This window comes from Fringilla coelebs, assembly GCF_963513975.1.
Source record: "Fringilla coelebs genome assembly, chromosome: 4".
NCBI lineage: Eukaryota > Metazoa > Chordata > Aves > Passeriformes > Fringillidae > Fringilla > Fringilla coelebs.
Window position 1 is genome coordinate 57618546 of NC_140032.1, and position 17079 is coordinate 57635624.

The following is a 17079-nucleotide window of genomic DNA, read 5'->3' on the forward strand; positions in this document are numbered from 1 at the left end:
CGTTGCTTTGTTCCATTGTACAAAAGAAAAATAAAAAGGAAGCTTGTAATAGTGCTGCAAGACTAATTTGAAGCAACAGCTCATTTAATTATACTAACAGTTACAAAAGTACTGATTGAAAGGTAAGCAGGCATAGAGTAATTGCAAATCAGAGCTCTGTATTAATGGCAAAATAGTAGTTTAACTGATGGTGGGAAGGGAAATGCTAATGGTTTGGTGCCAATGACCTGTCCCTTTTGGAAAACACAGGGTCAGCTTTAAATGCCAGGCTAGTAAGAGGCATCGGCTAAAAAGTTCAGCTGTCCAAAAAATCTTGAATTGTGGATTGAATCAAGGAATGTAACAGTGACACTTCAACAGTTAGGGGTGGGGAAAGAATTGAATCAAATGGAAGAAAAGCCTTAAGGGTGAAAGAAAGCTTTGTGCCAGCTGAGGAAGTCAGTCAGAGGTGAAGAGCTCTCAGTTGGTATGTCAGTACAGCCTAGTAGCTACTTCACCTCCTGCCTGTGTACCCCCCACCCTTCCTCTGCTTGGGGTGACCTTTTTCTTGTGCTTCTCTACCAAACACAATGGACTTCTTCAGTAAAAAGCAATTTTAACTAATACCTAAATCTACTCCTGAAAATACACTAGGAATCTGAAAGCTTTTATAAACATGCCACATGTGTCCTCTCCAGGCAGTTGCTTCTTTCTCCCATCCATTCCCCCCACAACCTGGTACCATCTCTATATTCCCTTTGTCTAGCCAGGAATGAGAAGTGCATTAGAGTATGGGGTATGCATTTGGGAGGGGGAACCTCTGAGCTGACGGCAGAGAGGGAACTTGTTTTTGTGTATTTTGCAACAATGCTCCCAGATAATCAAAGCACAGTGAATAAAAGCAGCTCAATTTTACATGGATACTTATTCTAATTTATAAATGTATCTTCTCCTTTTATATGCAGTCAGCCAAGAAGAAACCCAAATCAACTCTGAGAATTCAGATACTCCTTCACCTGAGTGATCCTGTGCTTAACATCACACACTCAGAATGTTTTCTTGTTCTTCATGATGAAGTTATAAGTTAGGCTAATGTACCTCTTGGTGAGGTTATTGAACCATTTTTTTACATGAGCTTTCTGAAGCCTGGCTTTATTCTTTGGACAGTTTATAATTCCTCCAGGAACAAAAATACTTGTAGTTGTGGATGGATTAACACAAGACAACTGTGTGAATATAGCATTGTCCCATTCTTCCAAGTACCAGTAGCTGTGATGCAAGCAGGAAATAGTAACATTCCAGTTATCAAACAGAGAGAATGTGAACTGCAAATTTTAATTTTACTGGTTTTTAAGATGAAGAAATCTAATTATTTTGCAGTCAGTAGTTAACCTTTCCACATTAAGCACTTCAGAAGCCATGATAGAACACACAAATAGAGTTGCTACTGTACAATATGCTTCAATAATTTATCATTTTCTGACAAGGGTTGAAAAAGGTCCAGGATATAAGACAAATCACCAACTTGCTCTTCTGTAAGTGACTTTTTTAAAAAATGAAGATGTACCTCCAAGTGGGGCATGCAATTTTTCATTTGCCTTGTCATCTATATGTAGCTGGCAGGTAACTGTCTGCTTTCAGTCCTGGAGACTGTCTAGATTTTGTTGTTTGGTTTTTTGTTTTTGTTTTAATATAGGACTAATTTTTTTTCCCTCTCCACCTTTCTCTCTTCACACAGCTACCCGTGTATAGCAACACATTTTGCAGACTTTGATTTAATGTCAAAAGTTTGCATCGTTAACTTTTTAACTATGGTTCAGTTTCTACAAATCTAGTTATAGAACATTTTCCAGTTGTAATCTGCTACTCCTGGTGATCTAATCACATAGTAAACTCTATGTAAATATAAATACTATGTAGTTTACATGCCAAGGGGTTTTTTAATGTATTCTAGGTCATGAAGTCATTCTTACTATGTGAGGTAGAGAGGAAGATTTGCATTGAAGGTCAGCTGTTGTAATTCATATTTAAATTTCAAAAGTAGCAAAAGAAATGAAGCATTTACTTCCTACAATCACTGGCTTCTAGTTTATTTTACAAATTCTCCATGTGACATCATTTACCATATCCTGATGCTCTTGCCCCAATACCTGTGTATAAAAGTTTCACTTGGGGATCGAGCTCATTGAGATCAGAACTGACCATGAAACATAGGTTAATACCTTGAACAACCTGCAAGCATGTGTCCATTACTTTACTTAGAAGAATGTACCCAAAATAAAGTAATCCAAAACTAACCAAATTTACTGAATTTCAAAGTCTGAAGCTGCACTCATGTTGATAGTCAGTACTTTTATGCAATGAGATCACAGTGTGAAACGATGGCCATTCAACCACTACCCCCACCCTCAGCAACACATTCAGTTCACAGACACTCTGTAAAGAGCAGTAACTGTAAATTTGCTGCACAAATTTCTTGCACTGGAAAAGCCAAACTGAGCCACATCTCCTTAAACAACAGCCTGACTGGGAGCAGCAGTACAGCATACCTCATGGAAACTAGAGAAAGCCTGGAAGAAGGAGAAGGAGGCAAGCCAGGTCTCTACCAAAGCCTGGAGTGCCCTGGAGTTGCCCTATATAAAGGAGCAGAGCATGCTAGGAAGGTTTTGTTTTAAAGATGTATACCCTGATGACCACTCACTTTTATGATTAGTTTCCACCTGTTCCCTGATGACCACTCACTTTTATGTTTAGTTTCCACCTGGTTCCTAGTTCAAAGGGAATCTAATACAAACTATGTTCAACATCATTCATTTTTCTTTCTATCTTTTTTGTGATGTTATGATGACAAAACAGCTACTGAGAGCCCTTCTGGGTATGACTTAGCCACTAGTTCCTCAGGCTTTTTCACAGCTCTAAAAACCAGCAGTGCCCCATAGCTGTGTTGTTCCTGGGAGATAAGAAAGCATGAAAGTGTTTGCAAAGTGACAGCCTTGCAAACAAGGCTGTTTGTGTGTGACTGATGGTGCCAGAGCAATGCCTGATCTTTCATATCCCAGCTCACAGCCATGGCCCGCTCAAGCCCTGTGTTGGTTTTGAAAACAAGCAAGCTTTGGAGTCAGCAGTTTCAAACTCTCAGATTCCTGTGCCAAACTGTTCTCCAAGGCCTGAAATCCAATGGGAGGGAGCATTTCCTGGGCTGCTGTATTGACCCTGAGTGAGGGACCCTCAATCACAGGGTCCCTCTGCCAGGTCACCCTAATGGAGCTCACAGGCAGCTCCCACTCAGTGCCATGATCACACCACCTGCCTGGCCTCCCTTGTCTAACAGAGGAGCAACAAGAGATCATCCTTTAGAACAGAGGGTTGGTTTTGTGTATGGAATTTATAAAATAGCTCCAGTGGTGAAAAGGGAGAGCAGCTCTCCATGGATGGTTTGCATCTGCTCTGTGCAGCGCACTGTGGGAAAATCCATGTGGGCTCTGACTGATGCTCTGTGCATGTGAGGAGCCCAGCATCTGAGGGCATGTTCATTTTACCTGCTGTCTATATTCCTCATCTCACTCAGTCTTATTAAAGCAATCATTAAGCTATTTGTCACTAGGCCTTACCTCTCTTTTTCTCTCTTCCCTCCCCTCAATCCCTGCTCTAGAGCAGAACAGCTGCCCAGGTTGCAGTAGTTACCAAATAAAATAAAGGGTTATTTTGGTTTGAATTTTTAAGGGAAAGAGGCTCACAATGCATGCATGTGTATGTGCCAATTTGTTCCCAGCAGTGACATTTTAGTCACTGTCACACTTCAGGAAGTGACAGAAGAACAGCAAGAAGAGTCAGCTGGCTAAAAGGGGAAGGACCTGCCAGAACTTTTGCCAACCCTAGTTTTGCCTAACTACTATCAGAAAAACATTCTGGTCTCCCCAAACACAAGCACAGATGTGCACAGGTCAACCCCCTTGAGATGCTAGTTTGGAGATAGTTTTCCATTCTCCCTGTAGGACTACCATGGGTTTTTAAATACTCATCTCACAGTGGACGCTGCTCTTTGTTTTAAAGATGACTTGAAATAGTCTTAAATAAGGTGGTGCTGCCAGCTCTGCTGGTTTCATGATCAGTTCCTTGTGATCTGAACTCAACTGTTGCCACCTGCAAGCTCTCTACTTGATCAACCTGCCCACTCGAACTTTGTTCACAGGACTCAGGTGGCTGCCAGGTGACCAGGAGGAACTTCTAACTCATTAAAACCCTTATTATCATGCAGCAGCAAAATATTTCCCAACCTGTCAATGAAGCAACCAGCTTGCTCTGGAGTATCAGCTCTGAGTTTCTTATGTCCATGCCCATATTACATACCAATCTCCACTGCACCTACTCCACGTCTGCTGGCCCTGTTGTGCCTGGTGCTGTGGAGATGTAGAAGCAGCCAGCAAGAAGAATAGAGTTTCTGCACCAGAGAACCTGCAATGTTATGGGGTTTATAATCCTTCTGTGCACTTATCAGTGACATGTCAAGTTATATGGTTTATACTTTATCTTAATTGTCAAGTCATTACAGAGCATGCACAGTCGTCCTAGTGTTATTTCAAATTCCCAGCTGTGGTCTGTGGGGTTCTTTTCTTCTAGAAATCCAGTACACAAACGCTGCTGGGAAAACGATAAGCAGGGTGTAAGTTGTCTGATGTCCCCTTCTCCTGAGAGCTCCCTGCTAATGAAGACGTTTGTGACAAGAAGAAGCAAACCTCTCTCCAGTTCCAGCAGTGCCACGTGGTCTGTCTGGGCCCCATGGTCAGAGCTGAGCGCGGCTGAGCTCAAGTGACTCCAGCAGGTCACAGCTCTGGCCAGAGAAGGCTGAGGCAATGCTGTCCTGGTGGGTGATGCAACCCAAGGCTCTGAGAGGGCTGTATTTCTTCCTGGAAACATCTGCCTGTCACTTGGCATTTGAATGAGCAGTTGGAAGCTGCTGGTAGGTGCTCGTGTCACGGTAATGACTGTGACAGGCTTTTTCCATCTCTGAGGAGGAGATGGTTGTGACATTTGCTTTGACTGTGGCTTTGAAGCCATGGAGTTCCTCTGGTTGAGAGCAGGCAGTGAGGATAAATGCTGTGTAAGGCTGTATTTCAGATCAGCCCAGCAATTAACACTGTCCAGGCAGTGCCATCTGACTAGTGCTTCTGAACCTGTGAACAGCAGCATGCCCTGCCCTGCCCTGTCAGAAGCTGCAGCAGCCTTGGAAGTGAGTATGGACAGTTCAGTCCTGCCCTACACCCTCTGCTGTTACACTTGGTTTGGATCTGTTTGAGCCTCTTCTCCCCACAGCTCTGCATGGTGCTCCAGGGAACACCAAACACTGCTGTTTCAGGGTCTGCACTTGGCCGCTTTTCCCTCTTTTCCAGGTGTGAGTCAGTGGAGAAATGGCCCTCACTGATTTTAGGAATAAGTTATGAAGAGAAAACCATAAGAGACTAGCTGGTTTCAGGAAAGGATTAGTCATCAATACAGCATACAGGTATTCTCTTTTGTGTATGAAGGATGGGCAATTACAAGCTGGAACAGAATCAAGAATGCAAACTTGTCCTCCCTCCCCCTGAACTCTGCTCTGCTTCCCCAGAGTAAAGGAAAGAAAACTACAAGACTTACATTATATCTTGAAATTCAGTGATTTTAAGGCATCTTTCAAATGCAGAGGAGAGCAGGCTGATGAGAACCCAGTACCACCAGTTTCCATACTTTCCAACCAGTTTGACCACTGAGAGCTGGGCTGTCAGCAGCAGAACCTCAGTGGCAGCCTGGCATTTTGTGTCTCTTCCAAAAGACAGGCTGCAGAGCAGGGCAGGCTGATGGGAACAGTGCTAATAAGTGAAGCTTCTGCAAACTTGTCCCCAGTTTTTGGGGGTTGCCCTAGGCAGAGGTCACCAGGATGCCCCCTCTGGACAGCCTCACACAATGGTCAGTTCCCAAGCAGGATCACAGATAAGGCAGGACTGGCAGGAATGAGCCACTGGCAGGGGGCAGGGTGAGCCTGGTGATGGAGGCCAGGTCATCAGCGAGCCCTGACCACCAGAGCAGTCTGCAGTGATGGGGGACAGGATCAGCTCTGCCACCGACTGCCAGCACTGCTGCAGCAAAGCTCAGGCAAGGAGCAAGGCTGACAGCCTGGATATGAATACAGCTCATGTGCCAGGGGACAGTCACACTTCTCACATGTTTGGTCCCCTGTGCCAGCTTCGGGGGATTTGTGTGATGTTGATGGCTCCTTCTGGCAAGGCTGGCACATGGGGTGAACCTTGCCAGCCTTTGTAGCAAAATTCTGCTTTTACTGCCAAAATTAATCCCATGTAAGCATAAGAGACAGGGCACACTGCTGGGGGCACATGGAGGGAGCTGATGTCGTTTGGCTTTGTTTTGCTTCAGCATGAAAGAGGGGATGTGTCTGTGGAGAGGGTAATAGGGGAGAAAAAGTCCCATCATCCTGCACCTCTGCAAAGGAGTTTCAGGGTGTCCTACACAAACCCCATGATTTGCTGCGTCTCCCCCTCCCTTCCCTGCTAGTTGCCTTTGTTTTCATTGAAGAAACTTGGACATTTGACACACATACACACACACACACCAAAAAAAAAAAAAAAAAGAAAGAAAAAAAGAAAAAAAAAAGAAAAAAAAAGAAAAAAAGGGGTAGAATGTGAAGAAAAACCTGATATGATTAAAGCAGGATTTGGGCACTGGCAGAGTGCTGCCGTGGGTGGTGGGTATTAGCAGTAACAGCTGCTGAGCTTCTCATTAGAGGAGCAGGCGAGGAAGGTCCCTGAAAGGATGGGTCTTCGCAGGCTGGCAGGGCAGTGGTGGCAGCGAGCCCGGCAGCGAACGTGTCCCAAGGTAAGCGCCGGCACCGGCAGCCTGAGCCCGGGCAGCCCCGGGGAGCAGCGCTGCTCCCCCGCGGGGATGGGCACAGCAGGGCGGGATGGGAAACGCCGCAGCCGGGGCAACACCCAAGGGAAAGAGCTGCTGCTGGGGGCTACTTCCATGAGCTCCTGCGAGAAATCTTATCCTGCAAGGACTGTTTAGGTGTGCCCAGAAGGGAGGCTGGCTCCATGAAGAGGAGACATCCTGCTGCTGGTCCAGCAGGGCTGGGAGAGTTAGCAAAGGCTCCCGTGATTCTCACGAGCATCTTCTGGCACACGACTGGTTGGAGTGGCAGGATGCTTGGCTGTGGAAGGTTAAACTGCATCTATCTGCGTGCTGCTTTAGGCTGGGCATGAATTGTTCTGCTTGCAGTGGTGCTTCTTTAGTCGGCTGGCAAGTTTCAGAGGTGTTTGAGGGGGAGGTGTAAGCTAGACCTCCTCAGCCTCTATTGCCTCTGATTTATTTACATTTACTCATTGACTTAGTATAATGACATCTAAGGCAGGCATGTTGAAAAGAAGATGGTAAAAAGTGCTACATTAAAATCAGAAGCACCTGCTTTGTGAGACCCATTACAATAAATGCCACACACTTATCCTTCATCTTCACTTTGAAAAGTGCATTTTGAAAAAGCAGAATGGCACAATACTCTGTTCAATCTGGAAATGCGTTTTGTGCTGTCACCGCAGGGATGAGGCTCTGTGTTGGCAGGCAGGGACAGGCTCTGCCCTGGGCATCAGCCCCATATGTGACAGGGCCTGCAGCAGCTCTGCAGGCCCAAAAGGCAGATATTTCCCCTATTGATCAGGCTGCACACTTGGGCTGGGAGTGGTGGAGGGTGCTGAGTGTGGCTGTACAGAGCCTCCTCTGCCTTCTAAAACCCACAAGACCTTTTAGAGCAAATCTTTTCTGGCTGCACCCTCCATGGGCAACTTCACAAGAAATACATCCTCTTGTGGGGGGCTCTTCCCTCTCCCAGCCTGAGCAGTTCACTTCAGAATGTAAATGCTGTGGTTCCCAAAGTGGCTTCAAAGTGCCACAGAGATCACTTATTCCCTTTTGTTTAAAGACAGCGGTGAGGGTGGCTCTGGAGAGCAGATAAATCAGTGGCACCATTTGGGAAGCCACTGCTTTGAAGTGAACTCTACATTGTTTCCTGCCGCAGGATGGAGGATGGTGGGAGAGTCCACACTGCCATTGTTGGCTGGGCCTGCACGACCCTGTGCTTGGTCTCCTACGCGGCCGCCTTCTCGCAGGGCGCCAGCCTTTCCGCCTGCAGCGACATGATGCCCAGGCACCTGAGGGTGCAGCTGCACAACTCCAACAGCAACTACGTCACTGTGCACACCAACATGTCCTTCTTCTTCCCGGGAGACAAGGTGCCAGGTAAGGAACAGCTTCTCACTCCTGCATCTGAAAAATACACAGTGACTTCTCTCAAGCTGTGCAAAGAATCTCTGTGAGGGCTGGGAAGAGGGCTAACTGCTCTGAGTGAGCTACAACACCTCTCTTGTCATGAGGACGTATTTACAGAGGAATTCTGTTTGCAGCACAGGGGCTTTGGGTTGGATTCATTTATCTCAACTGTGTCTCAACCATACCAGACACACCTCATTACATGCAATGGCTCATGAGAGGCACCTCCAGTGCATAAAGTCACCTTCCCAGCCCCCCTGCACCACTCAAAGAGGTCTGGGTGACTCATCTGACTCTTGGGCATGGTTGGCAGCATTTCACATCCCTGGCATTGCTGCTCCTCAGGCAGATGCAGACAGAGCTGAGGCACTATTCCTCAGCTTGGCCACTTGCCCGTTCATCCCTGTGCAAAACAAAATCCCTTTGAGAGCAGAACACAAGCCTTTGCTCACATACAGAGCGGTGTCCAAACCTCCTTCCTTAAAAATGGCTGCATGCTGCCTGGTCCAATGTGGGTAACAGCTCGTCATCAAGGAGGGATGGAGGGGAAGTCTCCGGCAAATCCTGTGTGCAGTTACACATTGCAAAACCAAAGGTATCTGGCCTTCTGTAGCTTGCATGTCCAAGACAGACTGTGAGGACAAAGACAGTAAGGTGTTGTCAGTAGTGCTGCCCAAGGTTTTCTCTGGGAACTCCATTGCAGGCAATTCACTCCATAACAGCAAGACAAATCCCTCTGTGTCCCGTGTTTTGTCTTCCAAAAGTGACAGTAAGAAGCACCCGGGATTACATGGGCTTTATGCTGCAAGCTCGCAAAGTGTCCAACAACGAAATCGCTGGCACGTTCATCTTCCTGCCTCCCGGTTCCAAGCTGCTGACTTGTTTTGAAGATGGTGACACTGTCACACACTCAGACAAGTCACTGAAGAGAAACCTGTCCTTCGTATGGAAAGCACCAGACCAACCCATTGGAGACATCAAGTTTTAGTAAGGACGTGCTGGTTCCTAACCAGAATTTGTGTCTTCTCAGTTACAGGCTGTCCAGCACAGTGGTTTATATATCTTGAACCCAATATAGCTGAATCCTTACCAAATGCTGCTACAGTATCCCAGCAGGTACATAAAGCACCATTAACATCTGCTGCATAGTGCTGCCTTTTATTTACATGGTCACTGTTTTCTCAGAATAGATACACTGGAAGATGACAGCTTAAGCATTTTAGGAAACAGAAATATTAAGGCATGAAGAGACAACTGTGACCATGTTGCTTGTCTTTGTAAATAATACAGCCCATAGGACTTCCTGGCTACAGGATAATCTTGTATATCACTTCCTAAAACAAAAAAAGACCCAAAAAAAGTAGTTTTAAAAAAAAGTTGAATGTAAACAGAGTTACTCACAACAGAAAGAGAGTGAGCACTGTGTCAAAACTTGACATCTCTGTTTTGCACCAAAGTCCCAAACTGTCCAAGTAGCTTGGTTCTGATTTGGAATGAAATTAAACATCTTCTAACTGACTGCCTTAGAGGAAGCACAGCAGCTTTTCATTTCAAAAGATATTAAATTGTTATATTTCAAATTTACAAAGTCACTTAGAAACTGCTTGGCCAGATCCTTGGCTGCTTCCCAAAATCTAAGTGTCCTGCTGAGTGTTGTGGCTTGAGCATCTCATCGTGATTCAAGAAAAATTCATTGAAACAGAAATATTGCTGCTTGGAATTTCCATATTTTGGCCATTGCTTTATATCAGAAAATACTATTACAGTTTAAAGGAATACTATTAAACTCACAAAACCCCCCAAATAAACACAAACAAATTCCAAGAAGACCTAGTCCTAGCCACCCACTCTGATATTTCCTTCAAGTCTGGCCTTTTACCCTCCAAGCTGATAGCTGATAGACTCTTCCTTTTTACCCTGTCAGAGCATCAGGAAAAATGCCTTTTTAGGCTTAAAAATGCCTTTTAAGTGTCATCTGGCACAGGAAAACCCAGGTTGGTTTCCCCTTAGATAATTCTGAGAAGCAGCTGAGCAATCTGAGCTGAAATTTTCCCAAAATCTCCAGCTTAAATAAGGCTCTCGGGGTGCAGTTAAAGGTTGGCCAAAACAGTTTTGGCACCTGACAAAATCAGAGGATTAGGCAGGCTCAAATATCAGAGGGCTGAGAAGAGAGACTTTTTCTACCCCTTACCTATTCTGCTGTTTGTACAAGTTACATTGGCTTGTTTTAATTAATAAATACCACTGTTGTTTCCTTGCCTACAGAAGATTGTAAGCAGAGCTAGTCCAAGTTTTACAAATGTACTTCTATCAACATGATGAATGTAATACAACTTTTTTAAAGTGTTTTTTGGTTTTTTTTAAGTTCCCACACATTTTTAGGCTGAACTTTAAAATTCTTTATGGAGTGATGATTCTTCACTCCAAATCTTTCTTATGGGACCTGGTACCTTTTATTTGTAATAGAAAAGGTATGCCAGGCTAATCCTTTAAAATACTTCTGCATTGGTTCTCTCTTCAGATTAAAGCAGTCTTTGTGATTAGCTAAACAGTCAGATGTTTTATTAATGCTATAGAGCCAGTGAATTCTTGCCTGATTATGTTTTAACAGCATCTCCATAGTCCAGTCATACTTTGTTTACTGGGCAAAGATTGAATCTGCTGTTGTGGCTCAGGGAGGGCAAAACAAGACTCTTGCTGACAAGAAGCCTGATGCCACAGTCCCCACGCCCCTGCAGGGACCAGCTGACCCTCACCCCACAGGTATGGTGAGCAAACCTTGTTGTTTCTTACCAACACCCCCTGCAGAGTAGTTTTACAGCTCAGTCTGTGCAAGTGTCCAACACAAGTGGCCCAAACAAGCTGGGGGAGACCCATTTAATCCCTGTGTCTGTCAAGGAGATCAGTGATGGCCATGGTGAACTCCTTGAAGGTGTGGGTCAGTATTTGAGGAGTCAGTTCCAAGGAGGGCACCAGAAAGTTAAATGGGGTTGCTAGATCTTATGATTTCAATGCAAATCTTAAAATACTTTGCCTAAAATCGCAGCTCTTGAAGAGAAGGAAGTGCAATCAGCAATGTTGCCTAAACAGAGGAACATATTTGTCTCTAAATGTGATTATTGCCCTCCAGTTATATATTTAGTTGTATTTATGCAGCCTCTGGCCAGTAAGATGCTCCAAGAATTTACTTTTACCTAAATCAAATGTATTTCTCAGCATTTTGGGCATGCCACCAAGGCTGAGTTTAAATTTTTTTACTTGATCATTAAAAAAAAATGGCCCACTAATTATTATTTTACTTGACCAGTACATAGACAGCAAGCTTTAATTTCCATGTGGGTTCCCTCTTAAAAAAAAGTGACATGAAAATAAAAGAGTCACTGTTACAAACCTTCCTGGCAAACCTTGGCATGGAGTGGGATTTGAAATAAACAAACAGAAGAAAATAGACTTCTGCTCCTCTCTCCCTGATTTTTGTCTCCCTGCTGGCCAAGGTCCCATCTCTCCTGCAGCTTCCACTGGCTCCCTGCTGCCTGCCAGCCCCACTGGCATCGTGGCAACACCAGCACCAGAGCCAGGTTTTGGTGTGCGGTCGGAGACTCGTCCCGTTGCTGAGCCAAAGCAGCTGGCCCGGACTCTGCGGGCTGTGTCCGGCAGGAGTGTCCGGTCCAGAGGCCGGGGGCTGGAGCCGTCCCTTCCCACCCAAGATTTTGGACTGATGGATGCCTTGCAAGGTTCCCTCTCCCAGGACAATGCCTCCAGCGACAGCACCTTCAATGGGTAAATCTAGGCGGTGGGAAAAGCTGTTTCTCCAGTCCTTGCGGGGAAGGAAAATAGTAATAGCTTCCCTGCAGATGAAATGTAAATGTAGGAAGGTGCCTGCATGTAGGAAGGTGTCTGGGGAAGGTGAGAGGGTGTTTGTTTGCTGAGATTTTGAGAAATAATCCTTTGGATATTGCACATGACAGACAGTAACAAGGGGAAAATCCCAAACTCCTAAGAGCCCAACGATGCGTTGCTCAGCACAGCGGCGGGGCTGGCCAGGTGCTGGAAAGATGTGATAAAACCCATCGACTTCTATAACATTGTTCTGAAAGTGCATACAACTATTCAGTGAAACAGTGAACTTAGCAGACCTATTTCTCCATTTGCAAGGAAAAGGGGAAAAAAAAAAGGATGCAAAGCAATTATGAAATTTGGCCTTGAGTATGTCTGCTCAGAAATTTTAGAAGGTTTGGGCTGCATAAGCTTTCATGCAACATTTCATATTGTGAAAATGATGGGGATTGGAATTTCAATGATCAGGCATAATTCAAAATACAGATTGTATAATCCACATTGACTGCACGCATCCCAAAACCGCTCTAAGGAGCAGCACTTCTTGGTGGTGCGAGCCACAGGTGTCACTTGCTAACCCTGCCTTTCCTCTGTCCATATTTCAGAGCAGGAAGCATTGCCAGTGCTGCCACCCTACACTTGTGTTTGATGTGTACAGGCAACAGGAAGGTAAGCACCAGGGCTGGGGAGGACACCCTAGCAGCCCATGTAGGTGTCATAAGTGGCTGAAACTACACTGAGACTGTTGAAAGTTTTAGATTTTTTTCCTTAACTGGAAATTGGGGGTTATGCCTCTTTCTAGTTTGTTTTTTTTTTTTTCTTTTGAGCCCACTGTCTGGGTTTTTAAGAGGCCCACTGTAAAAACAATTGCTTTCCCTTATGTAGATGTGACTACAGGCTGCTGGAAATGTGTGTGCTTAGAGATACAGGACACAGAGTTAACAGGGTAAGTCCACTATGCAGGTGATGGAGATAAGAAAAATACAAGGAGAAGAAAGAATAGATCTGGTATCCAAAATGCCAAAGGAGAAAGAGAAATAATCTCACAGAAAATAAAAGAGAAAGGGGATGTACAGCACAGAATGAGCCAGAAATATTTAGGAAGGAGCAGAGGACAGAGAACAAGTAAAGGAGAGATGCGTACCATGAGCACCTGGCATAGCCATGGAGAGAAGTGGAGAACTGGCAGTAGAGGGAAACCAAAGGGAAGGATGAGCTATTGCACAAGGTAGGATCAAAAGAGCATAATGAAACAAAACCACTGAGAAATTAGGCAAGAGTGGGGAGAAGTATGAAAAGAAAGGAGAAATGAGCTGAGATAGGGCAAGGACTTAAGAGGCAGTTCCATTTTCTATCCCAAAGTCCCAAGTCCTGCAACATATCCTTACAGTATGGTGTTTGCACTTTAAGGACAAGTGATCCATACACATGCAGTCCTAACTTTGCCAGCCTGCTACTTTATAGTTTGCTGTTCAGCCACTGGAAGTCTTCTATTTACTACTGTATTTTAATAGCACCTCCAGAAACCATCCCTTCCACAAAGGACGCTCTGACCCTCCACTGCTTTGCTTCACAGCTTGCCAGGGCTCCTACCTCAGCTTTGTGCTCCTGTCACACTGTCTTCCCAGGAAGCTTTAGAAATCACTAATGATGGTAGAGGGTGAGAGTTTCTCTGGTGTAATTAATGGATGTGTGAAAAAGCCTTCTGGGCTGGACAGGCTGGAGAAGTGCCAGCTACTGAGGGCCAGATCCAAATCTCAGTGGAGCCAAATTAAAAACTCCAGTACATTTTGCAGGTTTTGGATGGGGGCTCAGGTGCATAGTGGGAATGGAAGAATTCATTGGGGGCCTCCTAAATTGCATGCTTGTTTCCCAGTTAGTCTTGGATGATACTTGCAGCAAAGCCTGAGCTGCAGAACTGGCATAGAGCAGCTGGCATTTTGCGACAGTTAAAATAAGGTGCATGGAACCAGACAGTGCCCAGAAACAGGCCCAGGCAAGAGCTGACATTCCCACTAAAATGGGTGGTTAAGCAACACAGAGGGGCAGAAAACTGGCTGTGTAAACTGAGAAAGCAAGACAGGCTTTGGGGAAGTTTATAGGTTGTATGTGAATGCCCCAAAACTGCTGATGGCAAAGGCCTCCCAAGTCTCCCATGTGTCCACTCTGTAGCCTCACAAGGGGAATACTAAATCCCAGTGGGTCCATGTGAGCCTACACATGCAGCTTGGCTGGGAAAATCACACCTGCCCTTTCAGCATGACCCTGGTGCCACTCAAGGTGGGAATTGTTTATTAAGTGATATTATTTTGTGATAATGATGCCTGTGAAAAATACCACCACCACAACAGGAACTGCAGACATTTAGTTTGAGAAAGCAGTGACCTTCCTCTCCACCTGTGTCCTTCACCTTTGCCCCTCCAACCCACACTGCCTTTGCCCCTGGGACCAACTCAGGTGCCTTGTTCCTCCCAAGGCAATTCTGGTATGGAGGGTTGCATTGGTTTCATTTTCTAAAAGCTACTTAGTAAACAGGGAATAGCGAAGAGTTAATCCAAAGCCAGAGGGACACAAGGGCATCAGAAACAGAGTTGAAGTGTTACATGAGGTAGGTAGTGAGAACCTAATCAGCCCCCTTTTCTCTCACTGCACATTTTGGCATGTTTTTGCTTTCAAAGGGCAGTACTGAGAGCGGGAACATCTTGAAAGCCTCCCTACATGTGACAGCGTCTCCCTCTACCCTGCATGAACACACTCACCTGGGCAGCGTTGCTGCAACCACAGCCTGGCTTGGTGATGCCAGCACTGCTGGCAATTTGTCCTCGGCCTCAAGGCAAATGGCAGGAAGAGAGTTGGCACTGCAGCCAGAGGGGACAGGCACAAGGGCTGAGGAGGACAGTGATGAGCAGGAGGCAGCTGGGAATACCGTGCCATGGGTGACCAGACCAGCTCCCGAATCTGCTGTTCCCGGGGTAGGGGAAGGCTCTGGCAGAGGAACCCGACTCCTTGCAGCCCAACTTGGCATCCTCCTGGTCTGCACGGCCGCCCTGGGGCTGCTGCTGGCAGCTGCCATGCGCTGTGTCTGTGCCCAGCACTGCCACAAGCGGGCCGAGGTGTCCTTCAGCGAGCCCGACGCCGACATCATCACCATCATGGAAAACGGGGCGGTGATGCGCTTCCGAAAGCTCCGGGACAACAGCTTCGTGCTGGTGCCAGCCGAGTGCAACTGGGTCAGCCCCTCGAGCAGCGCGAAGAAGACTGCGGTGGTTTAGTCCCTCTTCGTGCTGCCATACAGGCAAACAAACCCAAAGCAGCCGGTTCAAGCAGAGGTGTTAGGCAAAAGTATCTAAACCACAGCTGCTGAGAAAATTGAAGCTGATAGATTGCTCAATGTGTTACACTTACTGCAATTAATATTGTATATCTGCTCATTAGCTGTCACTGTGGCAATGACATACACTTCTTCTGTTGCCTTAAGGGTGTAGCCAAAAATAGAAATTCTTTCTCTGCACTGTGGTATTGACTCCTGTTTAATCTCAGAAAAAAAGTTTCTAGTGTTATATTTCTTTCTAGGAACTACAAACCCAACCATTCTCATTTAAGACCTTACAGGTTTGACTCCGTGCACTTGGTATCCCTCGGATGACAAATATTTGCCACAAGATTTCAAGTTGCAATCTGAAAATAAAAAGCAATAACTCATTAGTGAAGAACATTGATCCCAAGAATGCTGAATTGATCCATGGAGTGAAACACAGGATGGCAGACACCAGCTTTTGGGGGAGAAACATGCCTCCTCATCAGGTGCAAATGGAAGAAAATCTTTCCTGTCCATTTGCACCTGATGAAGAAGCTTGTTGAAGCCTGACAGCCAACATTTATTTAGTCTTTTACTTTGAGTCAGCTCAGTGACACTGAGCAGAAACACAGACTGAGAAGTACCCTTCCCAGGTCACTTTGGAGATGCCCTGCAAAGGCTGCATAGGAATTTAACAGCATCCTTGTGTTCTGAGTTTGTGCAAACTTCTCTCTGACCCTGTGGTTTTCTACAGAAGACCCCTAAAGCAGCTCTTGGAAAACGGCATGGTCCTGGACACCTCCTAAGAAGGAGAGGTGACAACAGCAAGGGTAAAGTTTTATTTTACTGCAGCTTTAAAAGAGCCAGAAATAGACCTGATAATGATTCTCTTGAGATGTACATTTGAGAGCCTTTCAGAGAGCAGGAATTAACCCCTCTGGTGTCCTTTTCTAGAGTGGATCAGCTCAGAGCTGATCATTCCCAAGCCATGTAGTGGGGGACAAACTTACATTTTGGTGCTGCAGCCCAATTCACAGCCCACAGCAATCCCCCTGAACAAGGCAGATAATGACAGGACTCTAATGGTTCACCCAGCCTTCTGGTGACAACTTCCCCTCTGTCAGGAGGGCCCTGTGGCCATCTCCAGCTATTGCCCCTCTCCACGCTGGATAGTCAGTCAAGCCCTGCTCTCACATCCTCCCTTGCCTCACCACTGACTTCAGAGGAGACAGGTGGGACATGAGTTTTCCTGCTCCGGCTCCAGCCTGATGCACAGAGTGCAGCTTTTACTAACCGTGCCTTCCATTACCATTCAGAAAGAGCTGGTTTCTGACCATACTGCTGCACTGTGATTTGTGCTGCACACATGGACAAGGTTTTAACAACTCCACTTCTGGGCCTGGGCAAAAGAAATGAGTAAGAAAAGAAGTGTACTCACAAATGCAGCTTGCAGAGATGAGCTTGATGCTCTTAACCAGGGCACTTTGACGAGAAGGGCAACTGCACCATAGCCCTTTGCTGCAGAGGAAACAAGAGTAGTGCTGTAATTGAAAAGACAAAGTTTGGTTTAGGACTCAGAAGAATGCCAGGTGAATGGTTTTATATTCACTAATTGAGCTTATGCCCTACCTACTAATAAGTCTCCAGGTTTTTAA

The 17079-nt window shown here is 45.7% G+C and overlaps 1 protein-coding gene across 1 annotated transcript; it reads left to right on the forward strand.

Moving 5' to 3' along the window:
* Window positions 1-8039: 8039 nt before the first annotated feature.
* On the forward strand, window positions 8040-15398 carry REELD1 (reeler domain containing 1; the record flags this gene model as incomplete). The annotated part of the gene is made up of 6 exons (XM_084204022.1): window positions 8040-8259; window positions 9054-9276; window positions 10901-11052; window positions 11784-12069; window positions 12732-12795; window positions 14805-15398. The coding sequence occupies 6 exons, from the start codon at window positions 8040-8042 to the stop codon at window positions 15396-15398; spliced, it is 1539 nt and encodes a 512-aa protein (XP_084060148.1).
* Window positions 15399-17079: the final 1681 nt, after the last annotated feature.